Source organism: Balaenoptera ricei, chromosome 16, assembly GCF_028023285.1.
Source record: "Balaenoptera ricei isolate mBalRic1 chromosome 16, mBalRic1.hap2, whole genome shotgun sequence".
In the NCBI taxonomy this organism is placed as follows: Eukaryota; Metazoa; Chordata; class Mammalia; order Artiodactyla; family Balaenopteridae; genus Balaenoptera; species Balaenoptera ricei.
The window spans coordinates 7,609,024-7,634,079 of NC_082654.1; the positions used below are offsets into that span (position 1 = coordinate 7,609,024).

At 55.1% G+C, this 25,056-nt stretch overlaps 1 protein-coding gene across 4 annotated transcripts in view; it reads left to right on the top strand.

The window, feature by feature from the left end:
* The window catches only part of FAM53B (family with sequence similarity 53 member B), a 128,173-nt gene that overhangs the window by 58,440 nt on the left and 44,677 nt on the right, over positions 1 to 25,056 (top strand). For all 4 annotated transcript variants that reach the window (XM_059899518.1, XM_059899517.1, XM_059899521.1 and 1 more), the window contains exons 3-4: positions 129 to 183; positions 14,041 to 14,819. In XM_059899518.1, coding sequence (XP_059755501.1) covers positions 129 to 183; positions 14,041 to 14,819 — 834 coding nt within the window. The remainder of the gene's footprint in view (positions 1 to 128; positions 184 to 14,040; positions 14,820 to 25,056) is intronic.

The window sequence follows — 25,056 nt, forward strand, 5'->3', positions numbered from 1 at the left end:
CTTTTTTCTCCTTTCCCTAATCTGACGTTGCCCCTTTAATTGTGACTTTAGCAAGGGATCAGTGCAGGGTCATGTGCAAACGTGCTTCTTATGACTTGAAGAGTGATAGCTTTTCTGGTTGTTTTCAGCACACGCCAAAGAAGATGAGTCAAGGACCGACACTTTTCTCTTGTGGAATTATGGGTGAGTAACCAAGGTGGCTGTGGACAGTCAGTCCTTCTCTAGCCCTTCCACGAGGGCCTGAGTCCTCCAGGTGAGACGCTAAAAGCACTTGCGGGACGCAGGCACAAGGAGCAGCCGTGGGGACTCTCTTCTGTGTGTTTGAACTGTTCCGGTCTCAGCGGTGCTGGAGTGGTGCAGGGGCTGCTGCGGCTGACTGAGGGGCCGGGCGCTGGTGTGTGGTTACGAATCTAATCTCCAACAGTGATCCTGAGAGTTTCTGTCTGATTATTAAAGTAATCACGTTCATTTTATTTTAATTCAGAAAATGCACCATAGTGTAACGTATAAAATAAAAATCTCTCACAGCCCCAATACACAGTTATAACTACTGTTAATATTTTGGTGTAGTTTATGTCCATTGCATTTTTTACATAGCCAAGTCCATGACGAACATACGATTGTACAAAATTATTTACAAAATTTTTTTTCCGCTTTTTTCGCTTTGTAATAATTACCATCGTTTCCCCGCAGCGCTAAAATTGCCCATTCCACGCATTTTAATGAGGCTATGGTATTGCATTGTGTGGATGATTCAAAATGTATTTAACGATGTAACTGTTTCTTGGTTGTTGGGTAGAAGGAGTGTTCTGCTTTCTGTTTAACAGTGACTCAGTGTCTGAATCTTGCTCTGCCTTTTGGATTATTCCTTAGGATCGTTCCCAGGTATGGAATAGAGAGGCTGGAGAGCAGAACATTTTCATTTTTAAGGCTCTTGCTTCATATTTCTGACATGCTTTCCAGAAAGGTTGCCTCGGTACCCTGTTCCCATGCGAGTGTTAATTACCGTTTTTATAAGGGGGGCCAAAAAGATGACTGTATTGACTGTATTGATTTCCCTCTACTCCGGATGATCGGGCAGTTTCTCCTTGCGCGCTCTCCCCTGGACTCCTGCCCCCTGCAGAGACACCTCGCCACATGAGTTTCTGTAAACCAGGCTTCCACGATGGGTCCTCTCTTTCGGGTTTCAAGTTTGTCTCCGCAGGACTATGTAAACTCTCCGTTGCCTTTTGTCTCGGCCCTTTGCCTCTGGGCACGGCGTTTTCTTCTTTAGACTCAGTTCCCTTAGGTGGGTGATGGGGGTGGTGATGGGGGTGGTGCTGGGGGTGTCACAGTGAGCATGGTGCTGTGCCACGCGCCTCACATGCAGGACCTCCTGGACTCCGCAGCTGCTTCGGGGGGCGGGCAGGGGCACCCACTCACATCTGGGGAAACTGAGGCCTCGTGAGGTGGGTAGAGTTGGACCCGGAGCGGGTGAGGATTGTTTTCTTCTCACTCACAAGCCACAGCTCTGTGGGAGAGCCCCGGGCGGCCCTCTTGGTGCTGCCGCCCAGAGGAAGTGGAAACAGGGAGCTCACCTGGCCTTGGTTTACCCGTGTGACAGAGACACTTCTGAGGCCTGTCCCCACATGGGGCTTGACTGAACACCTCGGTGGTGGTTAATGGTTTTTGACAAACCCTCAGCGACCCATCCACGTGGCCCAGAAGCCTGCCTCATTGCCTGCTTCCTGGGTCAGACTCACAGTTGAGCTGTGGCTGGGCTGCCTTCCTCTGTCATGTCCAGGAAGGAGAGAGGGGCTCCTGGGCACGCCAACCCCTCAGCCCAGCCAGGACATCAGCTCTGAATTGGGCCAGACTAGTGACCTGGACTGTGGAGACGTTGGTCTTTATTTCAAGGCCGTGTCGTGCATCGGGCTTCCTTGGCCTTTGCTCCAAGTGCATCATGATAAGTTGGAGCTCCTGTGGGTTCGTGATGGTGGTGTTGGCACTCACATAGTCACTGTGAACTATTTACCTTTTCTAAGCCTCAGTTTCCTCATCTGTAAAATGGCTGTTAGGACAGCACTTGCCTCGTAGGCGCGCCTTGAGCACTCTGAGACGTTCGTAAGGAGGTTGGCACAGCGTGAGCTCCATACACAGTAGGTGGAGAAGAGGGCTGAGGCCTAAAGTGAGAATCCTGCTCCTGCAGGGGGCCTCCATGCCCAAAGGGACCACCTTGGCCTCCTTGGGGAGGGAGTGTGAGTGAAGTCGCCCTTGCGGGGGAAGATGCTCAGGCCCAGGGACCAAGGCGGAGACGTGTGGGGAGAGGCCTTTTCCCAGATTCCCAGCAGAGTTGGTCTGAGCCCGCAGAGCCCAGAGGCCTGCTTTTCGCTGGGGGCGGTGCGGGGGGGCCTCTCTCTGGCCCGGGCTTTCCAGGACGGCCTGTGCTGCTGCCCCGTCCAGGCTCTGGTTTGCCGGGTGGCTCTTCAGGAGGGGCTCTGCAGTGCTCCCCTCGCCCTCGGGCTCTTCCCTTCCGTGGGGTCTGTCCCCCTCCTGCTCTGCCGGCTGGCACTAGGGCACCGCCAGGCAGTGGAGGGGCAGTGGGGCAGCCACTCTGGGGGGTCTGCGCAGTTACCCCCACCCTCTCCTCGGTTTCTCTCTCTCCCACGTGCTCATCTTTCTGTTCTCAGCCCCTTCTTGGTTCGGGAGACCCTGACCCACCTGACAACACACACTACCAGGGCTTTTAGAAAAGTTCACCACAGTTCATTTCAGTGGCTTGTTCTGGTAGGTATTTATTGAATACCTCCTCTGTGTCAGGCGCTTGGGGCGGGGATAGAGCGAATCAGCCCCTGCCCTCGAGGGGGTTTCTATCTGGCGGAGGAGGAAGGCCAGGGAGCAGTGGATTCCCGTGGATTAGGCCGACTTCCCCGATAGGCGCCTGAAGCGGGCCCTCGGCGGTGTAGGCGTGTAGCGCATCTTCCTGAGCCTCACTTTCCTCATCCTGCACGTGGCAGGTGTTTGTGGGATTTAAAGAGACAGTGGCACCCAGGAGGTGCCGGCTCAGCCCCTCCCACCTCCATCCCTTTCCTGCACTTGGTGAGGTGGGAATGTCAGCGGTCCAAGGCCTTCCAGGTTGTGTGCTCGTGGAGACTCCGGTGGCTGCTCCAGCCCAGTGAACCCGGGACTCAAGGTGTGGCCTCGCCCTGTGACCTGAGTAGCAGTGAGACTTCATCTTAGCTGTGCCTGCTTTTCCGTAGCAGGGAAGAGGACACCCAGTGGGTCCAGCCAGACTTTTCCAGAGGGTTTTGGGCCCTTCCTGGGATGGACAATGCTCAGCAAAGATAACGCATCATAGCTCTGGGGCTTCCCTGGTGGCGCAGTGGTTAAGGATCCGCCGGCCAATGCAGGGGACACGGGTTCGAGCCCTGGTCGGGGAAGATCTCACACGCCACGGAGCAACTAAGCCCATGCCCCACAACTACTGAGCCTGCTTTCTAGAGCCTGTGAGCCGCAACTACTGAGTCCACGTGCCACAACTACCGAAACCTGTGCACTCAAGGGCCCACATGCGGCAACTACTGAGCCCATGAGCCACAACTACTGAGCCTGTGCGCCTAGAGCCCATGCTCTGCAACAAGAGAAGCCACTGCAATGAGAAGCCCGCATACCGCAAAGAAGAGTAGCCCCTGCTTGCTGTAACTAGAGAAAGCCTGAGAACAGCAATGAAGACCCAATGCAGCCCAAAAAAAAAAAAAAAACAAAAACATAGTATTATAATCACCAAAACCCCCTGCCTGTCTCCTGAAGAAAAAGGACTCACGTTCTGGCCCTGATCAGTGGAATTCTCCCGTGAGAGCTGGGGACAGCTTGGCCCTGTGACTCGGGGCATTTCCCTCCTAAGTCCCCATGCAAGGGTCCTAGCTGGACACCAGGATGAGTTAGAGTTTCATAAGTGTTCTTAAGGAAAACCAGGCGAGTGTATTCGGGTAGGGAGTGCCTGTTTGCTTCCTCTTAAAAAGCCACCCTTGCAAGTAGCTCAGCCTCCTCTGCACCCACTGAGATAAAATGCTTTACTAATATAATCGGCGCTCACAACAATGTTTTGTTTTGAAGTACTTCATGCTCAGTTACTGTGAGCTGGATTACAGGCCCCTCCCCACCCTTGTCTCTCCCCGCCGCCCCGTGCCCCAAGTCTGGGGACTTGATACAAAGAAGTGATTTTGTTCTTTTCCAAAGTGGCGCTCTGGGGGGACAAAGGCAGTGTGAAGTGTGGATGAGAGAAGCAGGGCAGAGTGGAGCCAGGCCACCGGCCGGCCGGGGCCGGGTGCCCATCATCAGGCTGCCCGCCCAGCCTGGTTACCGCAGGGCCCCTTCTAGCAGAGACGGTGCTGTGCCTCTTGGTTTCTTTTCTCACCTCCCAGACCGTCCTCAGCGCACCTGTGCTGAACTGGAATTTCCTCTGCAACCAGCTTCTCTGGGGAAGAGCCATGTCTGCCCGGTTATTGCGTTCTTGACACAGGAAACCTTGGTCAGGTGGCAGTCTCATGGGTGTGGCCCGCCCACCGGTTAGCTGGCCTGAGAGGCGAGCCAACCCCCATTCCTGGCCGTGACTTCTAGTGGGTGTGGACAGGGGCCTGGCTGCTCCCGAGAGACCTTTCTGTGCTGGGGAAGGCGGGGGCTGCCCGGGCAGCCTCAGCGCGCGGCTCCCTCCCTTGGGCTCCTCCAGCGGTTGCCGTGGGAGATGCTTCTTCACGCTAACCCAGGGTCACACGTGTACTAGTTGAATCTCTTTTGGTGAAACAGGGCAAGTGGGGGGGTGAGAGGGGCCTCCACACACCACCCTCGCTTTGGCTAATTGCACCCCTTGAATGAGTTCCGTGTTGCAGGGACACTGGACACTACACACTCCATTTTCCTCCGCGCTCAGGCCAGGAGAAGACCGGAAATCAAATAACGTGAGAAAGTGCATGCGACACCAATTATCTGAAAGGCCACTGGGAAAAGTTGTGTAAATACAAGTCAGTGGACAGAAAACAAAACAATTCAGATGCTAAAAAAAAAAAAAAGAAAATTGGGCGGAAACCCATAATTACTTTAGGAGTTATGGTAATAAATTATTTATTAATGTAAATTACTCCACAGGCAAAGAACATAGAGGAAACTTGAGCAGAAGGGTCATACATTATGTATAAAAAGGAATTATTGTAAAAATACGATAGCAGCCCTGCTTGTGCCACTCTGGTTCAGGTTTGTCAGCGTTTTAATTATAAGCCCTTATTTTCTGTGTTTAATGACTTGGCTGTTAAAGTCTGCTCTGTGCATAAAAGGGTTTCTCCCGGGGGCACCCTCTGTACTAATTTCTACGGGTGAATCATTTGGCTGTGTTGAGCTGTGCAGGTTGAAAAGATATCACTTTGAGATTTGGTAGCTTTTGGTCTTTTCACTCCACCGCTGTTTGTCACTGAAAGTGGGATGTGATTGCACCGTGCAGGAAAAAGCCAGCATTCAGAGGCTGAGCATTTTAGGTTTCCGAGAACAAACACACACATGACTGAAACAAAATGAACAACAGTGATAACACAGCCAGAATTTCTGGTCTCTGCGGCTTTTTCCGTCTCAGACATGGCCATGCTGCATCTCATCACTGGACCAGGGTCTCCTATAAGAAACTGATTATTAACCAAAATAGGCTAGTATATCCATAACCAAAAGTGCATATGCATGGTTTTGTTTTTGGCTGCGTTAGGTCTTCATTGCTGCGCGTGGGCTTTCTCTAGTTGCGGAGAGCGGGGGCTACTCTTTGTTGCGGAGCGCGGGCTTCTCATGGCGGTGGCTTCTCTTGTTGTGGAGCACGGGCTCTAGGCTTGCGGGCTTCAGTAGCTGTGGCTCACGCGGGCTCTAGAGCGCAGGCTCAGTAGTTGTGGCGCACGGGCTTAGTTGCTCCACGGCATGTGGGATCTTCCCGGACCAGGGCTCGAACCCGTGTCCCCTGCATTGGCAGGTGGATTCTTAACCACTGCGCCACCAGGGAAGCTCCTATGCATGATTTTTAAAAACTTACTTTTAGTGACTATTTTTATTTATTGTGGTCATAGGTGTGACCTTTCCATCTCTAAAATAGTGTAAGGTTTGTCCATACAGAGTGCTTTCGGTTTTTCCTTGCACCATTTATTGGTTTCAGACAGTGTTTCCGGAATAATGTACAGAATGGAAGTAGGTGCCAAGTGTAGTTAGCACGTGATGGCTGTTTACAGTGACAAGGGAGCCTCCCAGGCTGCCTTCTCTCCCGTGCTGGTCTGACATGGGCTGGAGAGGGGCCCCAGAGTTGCCAGAGGACAGGGGCTGGCAGCTGCCCGACTGGCCTTGGGCACCCCCAGTGTGGTGCATCGCCAGGTGGCCTTCCACGTGCAGAAATGGTCGTTAGGAGGCAGCCTGACCCAACTGCAAGAGCATGGCCTTGGGATCGCAGGCCGCTGTTTGCTAGCTGTGTGTCCGTAGGTGAGACGTGATGCTGTCTTGAAGTTCAGTTTCCCCACCAGTCACACGGGGAGTGCTGTGAATACCCCACAAGATGAGTACTGTGCTTGGGATATGTGCTCAGGCTTTTTCCCAGCTTCAGCCAGGATCCCAATGGGGTGTTAGTTAATTAACAGTTAATGTGGATTTATTGACAGTTTCCTGAAAAGCTCTCCCAGCTGTCAGTTTTCTGGTCTGTATAATGGCACCCAGCTTTGCTGCACACATCGGTTTAGAGATGAATCGCAGGCAGCTGCCCATTTCCCATGCTCTGTGCATACCCACAGCCCGGGTGGGAATCTGACGGAGATGGATGAAACCAGCCTTTCTGTCTCTTCAGAGTTTTTGTAGCCACTAGCTTTTCCCAGCGTATCTCTGGAGGTCGGGGATGGAGCAGGAGGTCCATTCAGAGCTGAAAGGGGCCATCACAGGGCCCTAGTCCACACTTCCTCCTACAGATTGGGAGGCTGAGGCCCACGCTCCCAATGGCCAGTCTGGAGGGTTTTATTTACACCTCTGTACTGTCTGGGGATCCCACTGGGCCTCTTTTTGTGAGAGCAAAGACTTCCCAGAAGCAGTGGCAGCTGCCATGCGCCACCCCAACCTGGCTGGTGACGGCAGGGCCCCAGTAACCACTCCGAACCCACCAGCCTCTCGGGCATCTCCCAGCGCCCCTTGAGCCAGCCTTCCACTTGGTGGGACCAGTGGAGCGTTCGCTGTCTCCAGCCATCCTTGTCCCTTGTCCTCAGGCCTTGGCTGAGGAGCTTGGCATCCTGCGTTGTTGTCCCTGAGCCCAAAACGCCACTGACGTTTTATGACTTATTGCAGGTGAGGGGGCACAACCAGAGGCTGAAGCTTGGGTGGGCAGAGCCCAGGAACCTTTTCTTTCTGACACAGCTCTGAATTGAGTCTCCATTCTGGTGATACAGGGAAAGAGGCACTCCCGTGGGCCAGGGCCTCTAAAAGTTCATTTAAGAGTAGTTGACGCCATTGAGGGATAGCTCATGTCCTTGCCCTGTATGTTTTTCCACCTGTGTTCTTTTCATAAGACCGGTTTAATAAAGCTGGTTTCAGAGAGACACCTCAATTCTCTTGAGTTTCCCCTTGAAAGGGTTGGTGAGCTTCTACCCCCAAATCAAGCATAGAGTCCTTGCAGCCCTGAGGCCAAGTTAGCACAGCCCAACCCACAGGGCAGGGCAGGGCAGGGCAGGAGACTGATGTCAGCACAATAGACAGGTGTGAAATCCAGGAATGAGTCAGCCAGCCTTGATCTGACTGAGGCCTGCTGCCCCAGCCCGGGCAGCAGCAAGAACCTTCTGTACCTCGGGTCTGTGCTTCAGGTGTTTAACCTTTTCTAGAAACCACATTCTGCTGTGGTTATGTCACCGTAAGGCAGCCTCTAAACACAGGATAAAGATATCCAAGGCTGTAAATATCCTCTGTCTTCTGAATGTAAGAAGGCTTGCAGTCCACTCAGAACCTGGGCCCCTGGGAATCTCCCTTCAAGTTTAAGGGCAGGAATGGAAACAAGAACATTTGAGGTCAGATGCTATTTGTGTTCCTCTGGGTGTTTTCTTTCTCTGAGCTCTGGATCTGCTCACCCAGCAGCCTTCTGCCCTCCTTCGTCAGGGGGTGGCTTGAGGACCAAAGCCTGTGATGCGGCTGGGGGGTCTGAGCTCCTGCCCCCACGTGTGTGCCCGTCGGCTTCTGTGCCTCGGGGAGTGTCAGGCTCGGTCGTGGCGCCTCGGCTTGGACAGGCACCGTGGAGGCCACCTAGTCAGGCCATCTGCGAGAGAGCTAGATGCTTACGTGGCTCGTGTGTTTTGCGTAGTTTGCCCCACATCCGTGGGAAGAGTGCCGTGTGCGCTGATGCCGCTCCTGTGTGTGACCTCAGCCTTGTGAAGGCAGGCTCGGCAGGGAAGTGGAGGAGCTTTAGCTGCTCCTGAGGGTTGAAGTCCGGGGGGCTTGCCGAGAGCCTGAGTGGCCCTGTGTCCCGGGGCTGTGCCCCGTCTGCTGGAGGCGTGGTGCTGGGAACGTCCCTGAGAAGCTCTAGGCCACGGTGTGTCTCGGCGAGAGGGGGGCTCACGCTATCCCCTTCACGTGAATGGTGGGCCTCTCGGGCCTTTCCCACCGGCCCTCCATCCAGAACATGCCGTGCAGCTCGGGGTCCCCACCCCCTCCTGTGAGAAGGGACCTTGAGGAACTTGAAGGGCGGGGTCCTCCTTCTCCGTAATTCTACTTTCTGTTGTTGGCCCCAAACAAAACAAACACCAGAACGCCAGTGTTCAATGACGTTCTAAGTCCAGATTTTTAGAGACTGGGATGGTCAACCCTGCAGAAGCTTCCTGGTGTGTCTGGGTGGTCTGACTGGACTGCCGCAGAGGTGTGTGAGAACCCAGGCCCCTGTGTAGCCTGCAGTCCAGAGCAGCGGTTCTCAACAACTTCGTGTTAAAATAACCTGGGGAGTTTATTAAAATGCAGGCTTCTACCCCTAGAGATTCTGTGTATCAGAATCTGGGCCTGGGAATCTGCATTTTAACAACCCAGGGGATGCCCCTGCAGGTGGTCCTGAAACCACACTTTGAGACATCCTCGTGCAGAGCGTCCAGGTTCCCGTTCCAACCAGACCCCACAGAGATGGGTCCCCGGTTGCAGAAGGGCCGAGGCTCAGCCGTCCCAGCCTTCTGCAGCGTGGTCACAGTCACGGCTGCCGTCTCGAGAGCCTGTTCCGTCCTCGCAGGCCGTGTGCGAGGCAACTGTTTAGTTCTCAGAACAGCTCTGCAGGGTGGTCATCACCAGTCCCCTCGTTTTATAGATGAAGAAACGGAGGCTCTGAGAGATTAAGTCACTTGCAGAGCTGAGGCTCGAACCCAAGTCCACACCCTTCCCACCACACCAAGTGAGCCCTGCTCAGTGGAATCCCCACGTCCATGGCCATTGTCACTTCTGGAAAAGTTATAGTTGTTTGTGCAGAAGTGGTATTGAATGGAGGGGCGGGGGTGTCCGGTATCCTCTCCTTGGAGCCGAACCGAGGCCTTTTGTACACCGTGACGTTGGGCCTAACGCTCAGGGCGGTTTGCCATGAAAAATTAGCTTCTATTCCTGTTTCTTTTGTCTGGTGACCTGACCCAACAAATCGCCTTCTGTTCCCTGAGCGAAGGGGGAAAACACAAGGGCTAAACATAGCCTCGATTGTTTTTACTTTTCTTATATTGTACTTCGTGAAGCGATAAAGATAGAAACAATTAAAATATTATCTGCTCCGCAGACAGAACAAGTGGCCACCTGGCTGGTGTTGACACACAGTAGCAGTGCTCAGTATCGGGCAGTGCTTCGTGTTTTCAAAGTATCTTAGCTATTGCGGTGCCAGCCAGTGTCCTGGCTAGTTCATACACAACCATCCCTGGCCGTGGTGGGGTGGGGAGTTCAAGGCACAGCCCAGGTTGGACCTGCCTGGCCAAGGAACAGTTACCTGTGCCAGGGACAGAGGATAAGCGAGACCAAGTGAGCACCCATGGTCTGCTCTGTAGTTTTTATCTGCACTTCGTCATACCCTCCTTCTTCCACCCACCACCGGCTGAGGTCTGCTGTGTGCCAAGCTGTGTGCAGGGCACGGGAGGGTCATGCTGGGACTGTGCTCCAGAACTTCTAGCTCAATAGATGACATACACACATGAACAGATCATTAAAGTTCACTTAACATGAGTCACGTGATTGAAAGTCTAGGCAAAAAGCTGCAGGTGCCCAAGGGCTTGTATGGGAGGGCGTATCTGCAGAGGAGGTGATGTTTGAGTTGGCTCTGAAATGGGAAGTAAGAGACTGGTGCAGGTCTCTGCAAAGGTGTGAAGGCATGGAAGAGCTCACGTGGGAGGGGAAGCTGCAGGTCCATGGCGGTCGCGCTGTACCCGCATTTAACCGGTGGATTGAGTTGAGAACTGACTCTTTTACTCCTCCCTACAACAAAGACATCTATGTATTAAGGTCAATAGAGGCTTACTCTTCAAAACAGAGACAGGTAGTTCCTGTAGGCAGGTAGGAGCACGCGAGAGTGAGCCATCCAACCCCAGTTCCCACTGGGGATTTGATAGTTAAACCGCAAAACAAGTCGAAGGCACACCCCTCTGCAAGAGATGCCACCTGTACTCCTTCCTGCAATCGATTTATTAAACTTTAGTTTTATGTACTCTTCAGGGCTTTGTACACAAAACCAGGAGGAGTGGGCTTTATGGGCTGTTTCAGGGGTTTTCAAGGATGATCTTGGCTCTCCCTGACTCTTGTCTGACTTCTGCTGTCACAGGAAGTCCGGCGTGCCTGGAGCACAGGGCCTACTGGGGAGACCACGAGTAGACGGGGCCCATGACATGTGCGGGCCTCAGAAAGTTCTCTGGAGGCAGAAAGGAAATGGGACTGGAGTAGGGAGGCCCGAGTTAGGAAGCACCAAGATCACAAGGTAGCCAGTGGAGAGACAGGATGTTCATGCTTAACTGGCTTCCACTTGCCCTTTGTCTCACTGTCTCCCTAGAGATGGGGAAAATTCCAGGGCAGTGAAAGAAAAATGGAACAGAAAGTGGTATCTTCTGAGGATAGGACCAATCTCTTTTAATTTCCCAGGTTTCCCAAGGCCTGGGACAGAGACCGTCTCCAGTGGGCTCTAGGCTCCTTAAGTTGGGGCCACTATGGCGCCATCTTGGGGCCCTCACTGCCCTCGGTTGGGTCCTTGGTTCCTTCCTCATCGACCACATTTGTGGCCCATGTGGCACCTCAATGCCTTGTCCCAGAAGGGGAGTCGGTGGCGAGCATTGTTTGATGGGAACTTCCTAAAAGACCAAAGGAGCAAACCCAGAGGAGGATGGGGTCATAGGCCCTGGTCCTCCACATATTTGTCCTTATAGAAAACGTAGAAGCTCCAGGGAAACAAAAATGAGAAAAATCAACTAGCTCTCTGCCAATCAACCGTGAACATTTTCGTTTATTTCCTTTTTATCTTCCCATATAACATATGTATTTCACTAAATAGGAATCACGCTGTCTATACAGTTTTGTATCCTGTTTCTCTATGCTTAGTATTGCATCATTAGCATTTCTCCACATCATTAATATTCTTTGAAACTGCTTTTTTCATGCTCCATGGTATTCCTTGGTACTTTATTTAACCAGCCCCCTACTGTAGGACGTTTTAGTTGTGTTTACCATTTTGCCATCACTCATATCATTTTGAAGAACGTCATCATACATAAATCTCCACTTGTTTCTGAGGATAACTTTTCTTCTTCTAAATCAGAGATTGTCTTGACTCAGTCAAGGTTAGTTTGTATTTTTAAACATTTTACTCTAGTATTAGTTTACTGAACTTACAGCTGCTGACAGATGTCAAATTGAAACTCTTTTAAAAGAATGGTGAGGGACTTCCCTGGCGGTCCAGTGCGTAAGATTCTGCGCTTCCACTGCAGGGGGCGCAGGTTCGATCCCTGGTTGGGGAACTAAGATCCCACGTGCTGCACGGTGTGGCCAAAAAAAAAGAAAAAAAAAAGAAGAATGGTGAATATTTGAGGAGTGGTAGGTAGTGAGGACCTATGTTGAACAACATAAATGCTATTTGCAAAAAGATAATTTTTAGTAATGATTTGTCAGTTTTTAGTAATGATTAAGTTACAGGAACACGTATCGAGACTTGCCGTGTGTCAGGGCCTGGGCAGATTTCAGGGATGAGTTGACCTGGATGTTTAGCGTCAGTCCTGCTTTGTTCCCAGCTGGCCTAACTTGGCAGATCTCTCTCCTGCCTCTCCAGCTTCTAAGGCCCTCCTGTGGGAACAGCCTCTGGACGATTCCCGCCATGTCCCCTGTCCAGGGTTCCAGCGCCTCAGGCTCTGCGTCTCATGGGTGCACAGGGTGCCCTGGAGGAGGCAGCGTCACGTTTAGCCCTGATCTGGCTTTTCCTTTGGCTCGTGAAGCTCCTTTTGGGCCTCACTGGTCATTCCCTTTGAACCTGTCCAGTAGTTGCTGCTTGTGGCACTCAGCATGGAGTGAGTTCCTTAGGTGTGTCTCTCGGGGCCCTTTGAGAAATGGCCACTGGTAGAGAAGATGGTCCTACAGTCCTTGCTGCCTGGAGCAAGGACGTCACAATTTTCTGAGTGATGGCTCATCTTGAATGACTAGTAAACTCCTTGAGGGCAGGGCCAAGGTCAGACTGCCTTGTGGTTCCCTCAGTGCTGCAGTGTAGCGAAAAGAGCAAAGGGCTTTGGGTTGGGTCAGCCTGGGTCTGCATCTCGTCACTTGTTAGGTATGTGGCTCGGGGCCACTTACTCAACCCCCCCAAGCCTGGGTCTCCCCATCTGGGCAGCAGTGGTAGCCGTGCAGGGCACTGTGCGGGGTTACACCACCCACTGTGGATGTGCAGTAACTGATTGCAGTGCTGAGAATCAGTGTGTGTGAAATAGCTACTGACTGTCGTTTCAGATTTTACTTCTCTCCTTCTACTGACTGACTCAGCCATACTTTTCTCCATATTCACATTTGCACAGTTTATAAATATGTGTAGATTAGAAAAACATAGAAACGTGGTAGCATGTTGATCCCTGGCAGCACAGCATATTTCTTAACTTTGCTTTTGTATTGTGAACTTGAATACAAGAACTGTGTCAAGTTTGTTCTCCTAAAATTCTCAGCACAGTGCCTGATTCCATAGTAGAAAACTAACAAGCAGTTCTTGAATATTTCTCTAAAGTAAGGGTTCAAGTGCAAAAGTCCGCATTTCCTAGCAGGGTTAGCTTGTTTATCCATGCATTCAAGGAGAGACCCGAATGTGTAAGTTGAAATTGTACCCTTACGTCTCTGCAGCCCAAGACTTACTTCTATAGATTTTAGCCACTTTGTCCTCGATTTCAGCCAGAGAGCAAGTGAACACAAGGAAAGTCCTCAGTGATTGGCAGCTAATGTTGTTGGTTGTGGAACATTTTGGTGGAAGGGATGTAAATCCATGAAATGTCCAGTTTCCATTGTCAGCAAGTATTTTAAGGATGGAATTCAGATGCACTAACCTGGCAGCGCCTCCAGCCCCTCTGAAGTTCTGACAGACTCATCTTTGGCTGTGGTCTTCCCGCCAGGGTGTCGAGTCCCAGCCCCAGAGCAGCAGAGCCCTAAGGCGGGACGTAACAGACATGTTGCCCCCACTCTGCTGCCGGCCAGGGCAGGGGTGAGGCAAGTCAGTTTCCCTTCTAGAGAATGAGGAGCCTTTGGGGTGAACAGTAGTGCTTTGGACTTTCCTGGGAGGCAGTACGGTATGTTGGCGAGGAAACCGTCTCAGGCGTCCTGGGGGCTGCCTGGATCCTAGACCCAGAAGCCCTGCTTCTGGGTCAGCACCGTGGGACTCCTGTCCCCTCTCTGAGCCTCAGTTTCTCACCTGTGAAGCGAGGTTGGACTGCATGGCTTTTAAGGGCCTTTCTGGCTCTAACATCCTGTTTAAGACGGGTTCTTGGTGAGGAGGTAGAGGGCTGGCACGAAGGCCTTCTCAAATCCTGTTTCTCTTTGTCGTTTGCGAACCAGAAAATGACAGATGGCGAGACCTGGACAGGAAGTGCCCTCTTCAGATCGACCAGCCGAGCGCCAGCATCTGGGAGTGCCTGCCCGACAAGTGTCAGGACGGCGCTCTGTGGCACCGGGAGGCCGCGACTGCCTGCGCGGTCACCAACCTGATCAAAGACCTCAGCCTCAGTGACCACAACGGGAACCCCTCAGCGCCCCCCAGCAAGCGCCAGTGCCGGTCGCTGTCCTTCTCCGACGAGATGTCCAGCTGCCGAACGTCGTGGAGGCCCCTGGGGTCCAAAGTCTGGACTCCTGTTGAGAAGAGGCGCTGTTACAGCGGGGGCAGCGTCCAGCGCTACTCCAACGGCTTCAGCACCATGCAGAGGAGCTCCAGCTTCAGCCTCCCGTCCCGCGCCAACGTGCTCTCCTCGCCCTACGACCAGGCGGGACTTCACCCCCGATTTGGCGGTCAGCCCTGCCAGGGGGTGCCGGGCTCGGCCACCTGCAGACAGGCAGGCGACATCTGGGGCCCCGACCCGAGCCCCGTGGGCGGGGCCCGACTGGACATGCAGCGGTCCCTCTCCTGCTCGCACGAGCAGTTCTCCTTTGCGGAGTACTGTCCCCCCTCAGCCAGCAGCACCCCTGCCTCGACGCCGGAGCTGGCCAGACGCTCCAGTGGGCTCTCCCGCAGCCGCTCCCAGCCGTGTGTCCTTAACGACAAGAAGGTCGGCGTCAAGCGGCGTCGTCCCGAGGAGGCACAGGAGCAGAGGCCCTCCCTGGACCTGGCCAAGATGGCACAGGTAAGAGCCCCAGAAGGCGCTGCAGAAGCAACCAGGTGCTTATCGGAGCCGCCACGGCTCCTGGCCCATCCCGGGCAACTGCAGGGTGCCAGTGTCGGAAATGCCCAGGAAGTGGGTTTATTTCCTCGTTTTTAAAATTCTATACAGTGAAAGATGAAATCAAGCCCCCCATTTTTTTTTTAAACATCTATTTCTTTCCATTTAAAATCAGAAATGCTCTTTCCCTCTGCACACGTGCTAGCGGTACAGGAACAGACAGATGATGAGAGGCAGGGTGTCGGGCAGTCCAGCATCACCAGACACCGGTGGTCCCCCTCCTGGCACTTTCTGGAGCCTCTCCCAGGAGCCCATCCCTGCAGCCGCCGTAGGAACTGCTGGCACAGGCCGGGATTCAGTGTCTCTCGGATCATGCTGATCCTGACATCAGGGCCGTGGGTGATAGTTTTAAAGAACGAGAAATGGGGGGAGGCACTTATTCTTTTGATTAAACTGCCAACAGTGTGAGACCATCAAGAAATTGTTGTCACTCTGCTCTGTGCCACCTGTGTAATCATCCTTGCTGTTCACTGTAGGTGAGGCCTCTGGCCACACACCCCTGTCACTTGTGCTTTATCCTCCGAGTCTCAGAGCCCTGCCTCGTGCTAACACTGATCTTGGGTATGGGTTTGAATGAGATGAACTTGGAGTTAATACACCATTATCAGGACAGTCTCCAAGCCTGAGCGCTGCCTGCGTTTGGTTCTCACTGCGGGGTCCCAAGGATCAGAGCGTGACAGTGAGGCAGGGAGCAGGGCTGGTCCTTGTGACCACCTGCCCACTCGAGGACAGATGGGTGTGGTGGGTAGAACGCGGCGCTCTGGGTTCTGTGTTCAGGGGTTCCTCAGGTGCTCAGAGCCACGGTTTGAGCATTATCTTTTCTAGTCTTGTTATGTGAGTACCTGTCACGGCTGGGCTTGAGGGAGTGGGGACTAGCTTGGCGGTGAGAGGTTGGCCTCGCTCGTGAGCGTATGGCCACGTCTGTGCAGGCAGGCTTGTCGTGTCCACCCCTTCCCAGGCGGGCACCACTGCCTTCCTTCAGTGGCCAGTGCTGCTTTTTCAGCCGGGCCTCCTTTCATTTCAGAATGAAAATACAGCTTCTGTTTTGGCATTTCCTTCTCTTCTAGTTCTCCCTCCAAGCCTAGAGGTCCCCCCAAAAGAAGAGGTGCAGGTATCTCTGGTCTAGACCACGCACGTGACCCCTGAGTCCAGCCTTTCTGGCCACCTTTGTCCAAGAGCCCAGACCCTGCCTTCATGGTCAGTTTCCCTTCCTCCCAGCGCCTCTCCAGGGGTGTCCAAGCTAGACAACGATCGAACACATTCATTCAAGTTGGACAGGCAGGTGGAATTTTCCTTCCTGGAGAAATGTAAATAGGTAAAAAGGCTGGAAAGGTAACAGATTTGGGTGACTGCTGAAGGAAACCCAGAGCCCTGAGTTGTGGGTACGATAAATGGCTGCAGTTAAATTTTTAATGCTGAGCTTATTTTATTAGCTAATAAGCTAGATAGGTCATAAAAATAACGTACAGGTGTAATTGTATTTTACTAGCCACGGGTTGGAATAACACCACTGGCATCACTGGAGACATTTCCCGTCCTCACTTGGGTAGAAACCATCTAAAGATATTTCGCCCGGTGGGACTGTGCCCAGGTGTATGGACTGCTTCCCTGGCTCCAGGCAGCCCCCCAAGGCCCGCAGGGGTCTGCCCTCATTCTGCCTGTCTTTCCCCAGCCAAGGCCTGGAGAGGGCAGGGTCCCGGGAAAGCAGAGGAGGGGCCCCTGGGAAGCGCGTGGGCCGAGGGGCTGCGGCCAGAGCCCTGGGGATGGATGGGCTCTGAGCCACCCCCGACCAAGCCTCTAGACCCAGCCAGCCCTCTTCCCCTGGGGCGCCGCCTGCTTCGGCTCCCCCAACCGGGTGATTCATGGCCTCGGGAGGTGGGCCTTCCTCCTCCGGGAGCCTTGAAAGCCAGGCCCAGGGCCACCTCTGTGCATTTGAAGAGCCCTGGATGCAGCCTGGAGCATGTGGGGCCCTGCAGCCGGCACCCTGTGAGTGGTGGTGTTGCTGGGGGAGGGAGGCGGGGACCTGCTCGCAGCCAGACAGCGGTTGGTGCAGGACTTACTGCCCCCAGACCCTGGCCTCCGCGTGCTCTTACCCGCATCTGTAGCTGCCGGGAAGCGAGCGGGTCTGCACGACGGTAGGAAGGCTGGCTTGTGCCGAGGGTCAGCGCTGCCCTCTGTGTCCTGCTACCCTTTCCTGCAGCCGGATCGCAGACTCTCTCTCGTGGGTCTTTTGATCTTGCTTTATACGTTCGCCTCCCTGGCGGGAGGGGTTCCGCGTGAGCATCATTGTCAAGGAGCCCCCGTGTGCGTGGGCTCTGGGCCCAGGTGCGTGAGAGACTCGGGCTGAAGGTACAGAGTGAGCGCATTGCGGTCAGACCTTTGGGACAACGGGCAGCTCTGATAAACTCCGGCCACCAGAGGCGCTGACCGGGGCTGGGACCTCCCTGGGACCTCCCTGGGGTCTGTGTGAGCACCAGCGGCGCCCAGAGCAAGGATGGTAGCCAGAGCATCTCCCGGCTGCCACAGAAAAGGGACCAGGGTGGGACCCCGGGAGAGTCAGGAGGGCAGGAGAGGCCAGACGCCCTGAGGTCCTCGTGTACACAGGGAGGCCCTGGGGTGGGCACCGTTCTGAGGTACGGGCTCTGAGCTAGAAGCCGAGGCCTTGAGAGGTAGATGTGACCTTGGGCTGTGTCCCTCCCAGCCCCTCCTGAGGAAACAGACCCTTCTGGAACACGGTGTTCACCTTTAGATCCTCATTTGGGGGGGCGGGGCGTTGACAAATCAGAAGGCCTCAGAGATGGGGCAGGAGGCTGGCAGCCCTGGGCAAATTGCTTAACATCTCTGTGCAGCAGATAATACCGGCACTGCCACCACCACTGTTGGGAGGAATAGGGGAAGTCACGTATGTGCGCATGTGTGCGTGTGTGTGTGTATGCTGTGTAAATGTGTCAGTGTGTCTGTGTGCACATGTATGTATGTGTGTAGCTATGTATGGATGTCTGTGTATAAATGTGTGTATCTGTGATATCTTTTGATACATGTGTGTGTCTTTATCTACACACACATCACCTGCACATTGGCCCAGGGAGCGCTGACAGATACTGACTGTTGTTGTCGTGATGGCAGGGCTTGGGAGGGAAGGCGTGGGCTTGTTCTGGGCATCTACAGAGGCAGAACTGGGCTTAGAGGGTGACGTTCTGAAGACGCCCCTTTTCTTTATCCGACATCTCCTTCCTTCTGATTTTACCCTCCCTCTTCTGTCCTTGCCACTTATTTCTTCTTGCTGGTTCCTCTTCTTGCCTCATCCTTCTCTTTTGAAAATGGGAAGGAGGCCTGCCCTGACACCCTGCTCGGCCTGCGGTAAACTCCATGTTTTAGAGCTGGGGGTTGTGAAATGGGGAGAGAATCAGAATCGCCACCTGCCAGAGGAGGCTGGCATGTGTGAGCGTTCTTGTCTCATGTCTGTCACCCGTGGTACCAGGATGGGAGGGACCCCCGGAGCCCACCCGACGCCCCTGCGGGCGCCCTGCCCTCCCAGCCGGGTCTCCGGGCACAGCTCCCAGCTGGCAGCAGCCGTGGCTCTTGTCCCTCGCAGCAGTGGGGGAGGGGGCTGGTGAGAATTGCGTTCAGATTGTCTTTGCTTCTTACAGCCTGAGTGCCGGGCTCTCAGGCAGGGAGCTGGGTCCTGAGTGAGGGCGGGCGACTGTAGGGAGGGGGCCCCCGCGGGGAGGGACGGCGCAAGGACCTGGCCCCGAAAGGCCCTCCCTCCCTGTAACCGTGACTGCAGCCCCTCGTTCCACAGAGCCGGATGCTCGAAGGTGGCCCGGGGGTCAGTCTTGCCTCGTGCGCGCCGGGGCTGGTCCTGCTGACCTCCGCGCGCAGCTTTCCTCACGCGCTCTGTCGAGCCGCCTTCTGCCTGGTGGTTTTTGTGGAGCTGCAGCCGCCTCTTTGCAAAAGGACGGTGTGTGCCATGGAGGGCAGGGCCCGGCCTGAGCATGTGAGCTGTTTATTAGTGGGACTTTCGCTGACATTATTTATTACTGCTTTTTTGAGGCCTGGTTTGAGCACCAAGCGTTGGTTGACTCCCAGTGAGACCTGGGCTGTGCGTGGCCATTTAGACATGGATCGCATGTGTGTGAGCGAAGATTTCGGCAAAAGCGACAATCAAGGATTACCCGCTGAACGCCATGCCCTGGGTGTCACAGGCCCTGCTGTATTTTTAACTCCAAGCTGGTCAGCTTGAAAGAGCAACAAATTGTATTTCTCAACAGTGCTTCCAACAGAAGGGAGACGTTTGTGAGGAGGGGTCAGGATGCTGGAACAGAGGTTTGATTGATTGCAGCTGCCCACACACTGAGCCCCCGAAGCTCCCAGAGCAGGCCTCAGAACAGGCAGCAACTGTTGTGTTAGCAGATGTTGGAGGGGCCGGTGAAAGCTGGCCGGGGGCAGTGTGGGGTAGGAAAGAAGCACGAGGTAGAAACTACGCTGAGAGCCACGGTCCTGCGGACGAGTCCAGGAGAGCAGGTTGGCCAGGGCTGCGTGGGCTCTGAAGGGTGAGGGGTTGGTGGGGGAGGTCAGCGGAAGGCTCATCGCAGACGCTCCTCAGTGACTCGTGCCTCTTTGCTGGCAGGGTCGCCCCTGGGTGAGGCTCCCCCGGTCAGTCTCCTGCTCTGGCCTGTGTGCTGGGGGGGGGGGGGGTCTGCCTTTAACGAGCGGTGGCCCTCACACCACTGGCTGCACTCCGGCAGCCCTGGCAGCTGCAGGCCAGCTGTGCTTTCTCTTGGCAGAGTCCTGGGCTCAGGCCTGGCCTGCCTGAGCCTTTATGGCCTTCTGTCCCCTCTGCCAGCGGCCGGCCACCTCACTGGCTCCAGTTTCCTGCCCCTTTGCACCCTTAGCATCCTTCCTGCTGGTGCGGGGAACTGTGCTGGCAGCAAGCAGAGGAGTTCAGAGGTGGGTCGCCCTTCACAACACAGAATACAGATGGGTGTTAAGATCTTTGAGGAATAGTCATGGAAAGCCCTGGGATTCCAACTGGGATGATATAAATGCTAAATAAAAGTAAAGGCAAAACCACTGTGGGCACATGGGAATAGTTGCTTCCCGTGAGGAAACAGAATGGGCTTGAACAAAGGAAGAGAGCCTTTAAGACCCAGGCCATCAGAGCAGTGGATGCCAAGGGTGGCAGCTCCTTCCATGCTCTTGACAGAGATTGCTGGTCAGTTGCGGTGGTCCTTCTGGTTGAACTCAGAGGAAGTCTAGAATCTTCCCCTCCGTGATCTTGGCAGCCACTGCTAAGTGATCTGCCACCTCTGCTCTTGTTCACCCCTCACTCGAGAGTCCGGGAGAGTTGGTGACTTGCGCAAAGCCACGCGGCTCCTGAGGAGGCTGGGAAGACCGGGTTCAGTGCTCCTCCTGTGCCGTGATCTGCCCCCAGGTGCCCCTTCCAGGTAGCTGACACTCGTGGGACACAGAGGGCGGCGTAGAGGAGAAAGTGTGAGCTCTGGTGTCAGGTGGGGCTCAGTTCCCCACTCTGCTACTTTTTTGAGCTGTGTGCCCTTGGGTAGGTCACCCTCTGTAAGCCTCCATTTTCTTGTCTGTAAAATGGGGATGACAGTTCCTGTTTCTCATGGGTGTGGGCAGGACTCGCGTGGCGTGCTTCCAGCCAGGGATGATGCTTTCCCGTCAGAGCCGCACCCTGCGGCCTGTCTCGTGGGCTCCGGCGGTCAGCTGGGCTTGCTGCTTCTGGTACGGGGTGTCGTGATCCTGCAGCCGTGGAGCAGGGCAGGGCCCGGGCGGGAGACGAGTTTCAGCTCTCTCTCGTCCTTCCTTTCTCTCAGAAACACCACAGAAGCCCTGATGGGGGTTCTCATAATTTGAGGAAATCCCCATTCAGACCCCTGGATCCTTCCTTGTGTCCCAGGCACAGCCACCAGGTTGCATAAGCCATCTGCTTAAGGTCACTCGGATCAGGGCCGAGTGTTGACACAATAGCTTTGATCTCCTGGGGAAAAGAAAAATAGAAGGAGTTCAACTGGGGACATGCCAGGGAGGCAGCTTTTAATGCCACTCGGTGATTTTCCATGCTTTAATTGAGAGCCTCTCTGAGCCGAAGGGTGCTTGAGGCGACAGAGCTCTGGGGGTGCCCAGGGCTTTCTGGATGGGGCCTCTGCTTCATAACCCAGGTGCCCAGGTGGAAGCCCCTCCAGCTCCCCGCATGAGCTTGGGGCACCCGCGGCTGGCCAGGCCCTGCTCCCGTGCCAGGCGTGGAGGCAGGAGGCGGACGCCCTGCCCCAGGAGCCCACAGCCTGTGGGCCGGTGGGAGGCGCATCTGAGGACATCTCTGGCCCTGCTTTGTGGGGAACGCCTGGAAAACGTCTACTCTGTTGTGTTGGATGTTTCCAAGGCAAGTCCCCACGCGTGGTGGTTCCGCGTGCCTGCTGAAGTCTTGTGTTGGGCGGCAGAGTGAATGGCCGGGACCTCGGTGTTGCTGTCAGTGCCCTGTCCGCCTGCTGTGTGCATTGGGCGTCTCTGGTCCCTGGTAGCATTTAAAAGAGGCCAGGCTTCCAGAGTGTTCTCACAGTGCCTTAGAATTGTGGGACCGCGGAAATAAGCCCTGAGGCGGCCCTGGAAGAGTGCAGGTGGGGTGGGTACGGGGGCTTGCACGAGTGCGTGCGCAAAGGTCAGAGTCAGGAAGGGGCTGGGAGGAGCCTGGTGTGGCTGGAGCAGAGCGGATGATGGGGGCAGGGGACCCGAGCGCAGGGCCTTCTCGGGAGGTCCTCTGAAGATGTTTGTCTTTAATTCTGAGCGCAGGGGGAAGCGTTAGAGAGTTTTAAGCAGGGGAGTGACAGCCCCGCCCTCAAGCTCCTGGCTGGGGGGAGCAGCATAGACTGGGGGGTGGGGGAGGCAGGGGGCTGTTGGCAGACAGGACCGTGGGCTAGACCAGGGCAGGGGGCACGCTGATTCCTGTTCGGGGCTGAGACATTCTGGAGGCGCGACCAACAGGCCCAGCCAGGGGGTTGATCTTGTCATTAGCTTCCAAGCCACAGACCTCACTGGGCCGAGAATCAGTCACCCTAATCCCCAGAGATAACTGTCTTTAAGCTATCGTGTTTAGAGTTTGCTGATCGTAAGTCTCTTTTGTTATCTCACCTGCAGCCCTCACTTTGCCTGTATTTCTTCATGATCTGTTCTCAGGAGAAGTGAAGTGTAGCTGGTCACCATGATTCGTTTTGTTTCCACAAGTGTCCTTGAGACCATCCCACCCCCAAACCCTTATGCATCAGTGCTTTGCCAGCCCAGGCTGCCCTTTCCCACCCTGAGGAAACCGATTCCTACCCTTTCTTGTCACGCCTGCCTCGAAGCCTCCGACACCTTTGCTGAAGCTTCTCCGTCCTTGTCCACTTGAAACTGGGTCCCCTGTTCTGGACTTGGCTGGAGAAGACGGGGCAGCTCGGGGCCGCAGGAGGATGCTGTCACAGCTCTGAGGGCTTGTCACACTGGGTCGCGTCGAAGCTGTGCCGCATCTGGCCTGTGTACATCAGCTGAGGCAGCGTCTCTGGAAAATGAGGGGCCTGCAGTGGCCTTTGTGAATCCGCTACAGAGCCCAGTGACCTCAGCCCAGCCTGGAAGGATGCAGGGCAAGGGGCCGCTTGACAGAACCCGGAAGGATTTCAGCACTCCCTGTCTTACCCCTGCGTCCTTACTGGGGATGGCGGGGTAACGCCTCCCCGGAAGGAGCTCCAGGCCCTCGGTGAGCCTGTGGGTCTGCCCCTGGGAGGGCCGGAGACAGGGAAGCACGGAGCGGGGTCACTGAGGCGGACGTGTGACTAATTACGAGCCGGGCCTGAGGTGACGCACCTGCCGCCTACCTGTGCCTTTTATCCTGTACAGGCCGCTGGCTTTCGTGGGGACCCGCACAGGGTGAAATGATGCCCGTTTCGCCTTTTGTAACATAGTCCCCCCGTTGTCCCAAGCGTGGCATCAACATAGAATACCTGTTGACATGAGCCATTTATCTGTAAAATTTTTGTGGAATCAGCCGTCCTGAATTCCTGGCCTTTCTTGCAGCTTCAGGCCACAGTCGAGAACTAAAGAAAGCAAATGCCACGCAGGAGGGCCAGCCAGCCCTTTGCCACGTCCCCAAGCCGGCAGGAACTTGGTTTGACGGGACTCGGAGTGGGTGTTAATTGCCTATTTATGGCGAGAAGATTAACAAGGCCTCCTTTGAAAGTTGTGCATAGTAGAACTCTTGGATAATTCCTTTTGGGGAGGGCGAGGGGTGGCTTTTTTTTCTGTCTTGGAAAACAAAAGAAATGGCTGGTTCTAAAATACAAGGCAACCACCAGAAGCTTCATTTGCGCGCAGTAGCAGTGAGCTCACATCACAGTATGTCACTGAAGGCCACAGGCCCAGAGCCTTCCCTGAGACAGTGCAGGGGCCTGTAACGCGTTTCGTCTTGGTGGAGAGGGTGGTGGTCGTGCGGTGGGCAGAGCAGTGCCGCAGCTGTTCCCTTGACGGAGCCCTGTGCGTGGAGAGTGGGGCCGGCGGCCTGGATTAGCCAGGGCCTTCCTGGCGGGGCCGGAAGCCACCCCATGTGTCCAGAGAGGTCGCTGTGGGCAGTTGTTAACCAGGTTCCTGAAGACCCGAGAAGCCGAGGTGTGAACACCGGGTATCACGGAGGCGGCTACTGCCGGCAGCTGCTCCCACCGGGAAGAGGCTGCCCTTTGGAAGGCCCGGCAGCTGGGAGTCCGCAGGCCCGTGGGGCTGAGGGGAGGGAGGGCGAAGAAGTCGGTTCTGTGGATGCTGGAAAAGCTGCAGACTGGAAGCAAGTGCTGTGAATGGACCAAACTGCTCCCGTGGGTGAGGAGCAGGGCTGGGGGGCAGTGACACAGGAAGCTGACAGGATGATGCCCAGCCCTGCCCCCTCCTCCATCCCTCGCATGGACATAGCCTTGCAGGGGGCAGATGGCAGAGCCCCGGCTCCAGAGGAGAGTGCAGAGCGGGAGTGGCCTGGAGCTGAGACGATGGGCAGCTCCGGGCTCTGAGCTGACCCTTGCCACCTGGGGGAACCCCTGCCCTCCCACCTCCATGCAGCTCCCGCCTCCTAGGGCCTGGCCGTGGGGCGCGCTGTGCAGGCCGAGGCGAGCCCGCTGTTCTCGGTACCATCTGGTGTCCTAGGCCAGGACGCTAGGGGCCTGCTCCGCTCTCCTCTCCACTCCCCACCACCTCGTCTGCACTCAGAGGTACTTCCCTGGTGACTGCTGGGTGGCACTCAGGCCCAGAGGTATTTCTGCAAGACACACACAATCGCCACTACTTTCTATAAGCTACTTTCTAGAAAGGGGGGATAATAAGCAAGCAAACCACAGGCCAGATAATTTCCGACGGCGATATGTGTGCCATAAGGAAACTAAAGCAGGCTGGTGTGGTTTGTAATGCTGGGTGGGGGAGAGGAGATGGAGGTGGCCGGCTTCAGATTGGAGGGACGGGGAGGCCTCCCTGAGGAGGTGACCAGAGGAGGGGATGCGTTCAGCTGCCACATCTTGGCACATCAGCCTGGCTCAGGCCCTGGGAAGCGGGGTCCTGACTCCTAACAGTACCAGCCTGTGTTTGCAGCAGGGTTGGGAGGGAATTGGTTGTTCTGGGCACCCCTCCAGGGTGTCGTCTCCCTCATCCACCCTGGGAGGGCTCCTCCCCTTCCTCTTCAGGGGAGAAAACTGAGTGTGGGCTGCCTGCTCGCTTGCCGAGTGACAGAGCAGTGACAAGAGCCCCGGCCACTCTTCAGCCCCCCATGGCCCGTGGGCCACGACCTCTCCAGAGGGCCCCTGCTGGGGTGGGTCCTGCCACCACTTGGGAACCACGGGCCTGGGCGAGGCTGGGACTAGGCTTCGGGTTTCCTGAAGGTAAGGTGGAGCTGGTGGCATTCTCACCACAGGCTGCTTTGACCCAGGGCCTCAGGACGTTGTCGGGAAGCGTGACTGTTATTTATCATATCCGCTAGGCCCATACACTGATGAAGTAGCCTCGAAATTCTAATATCACACCATCTAACTGACTCATCCTCCCAGCCCTTGGGCAGGCTTTGCATTTCTTGAGCTGTGAGTTTTCTGGTTGGTAAACCAGGGCACCGGGGGCTTGAAGA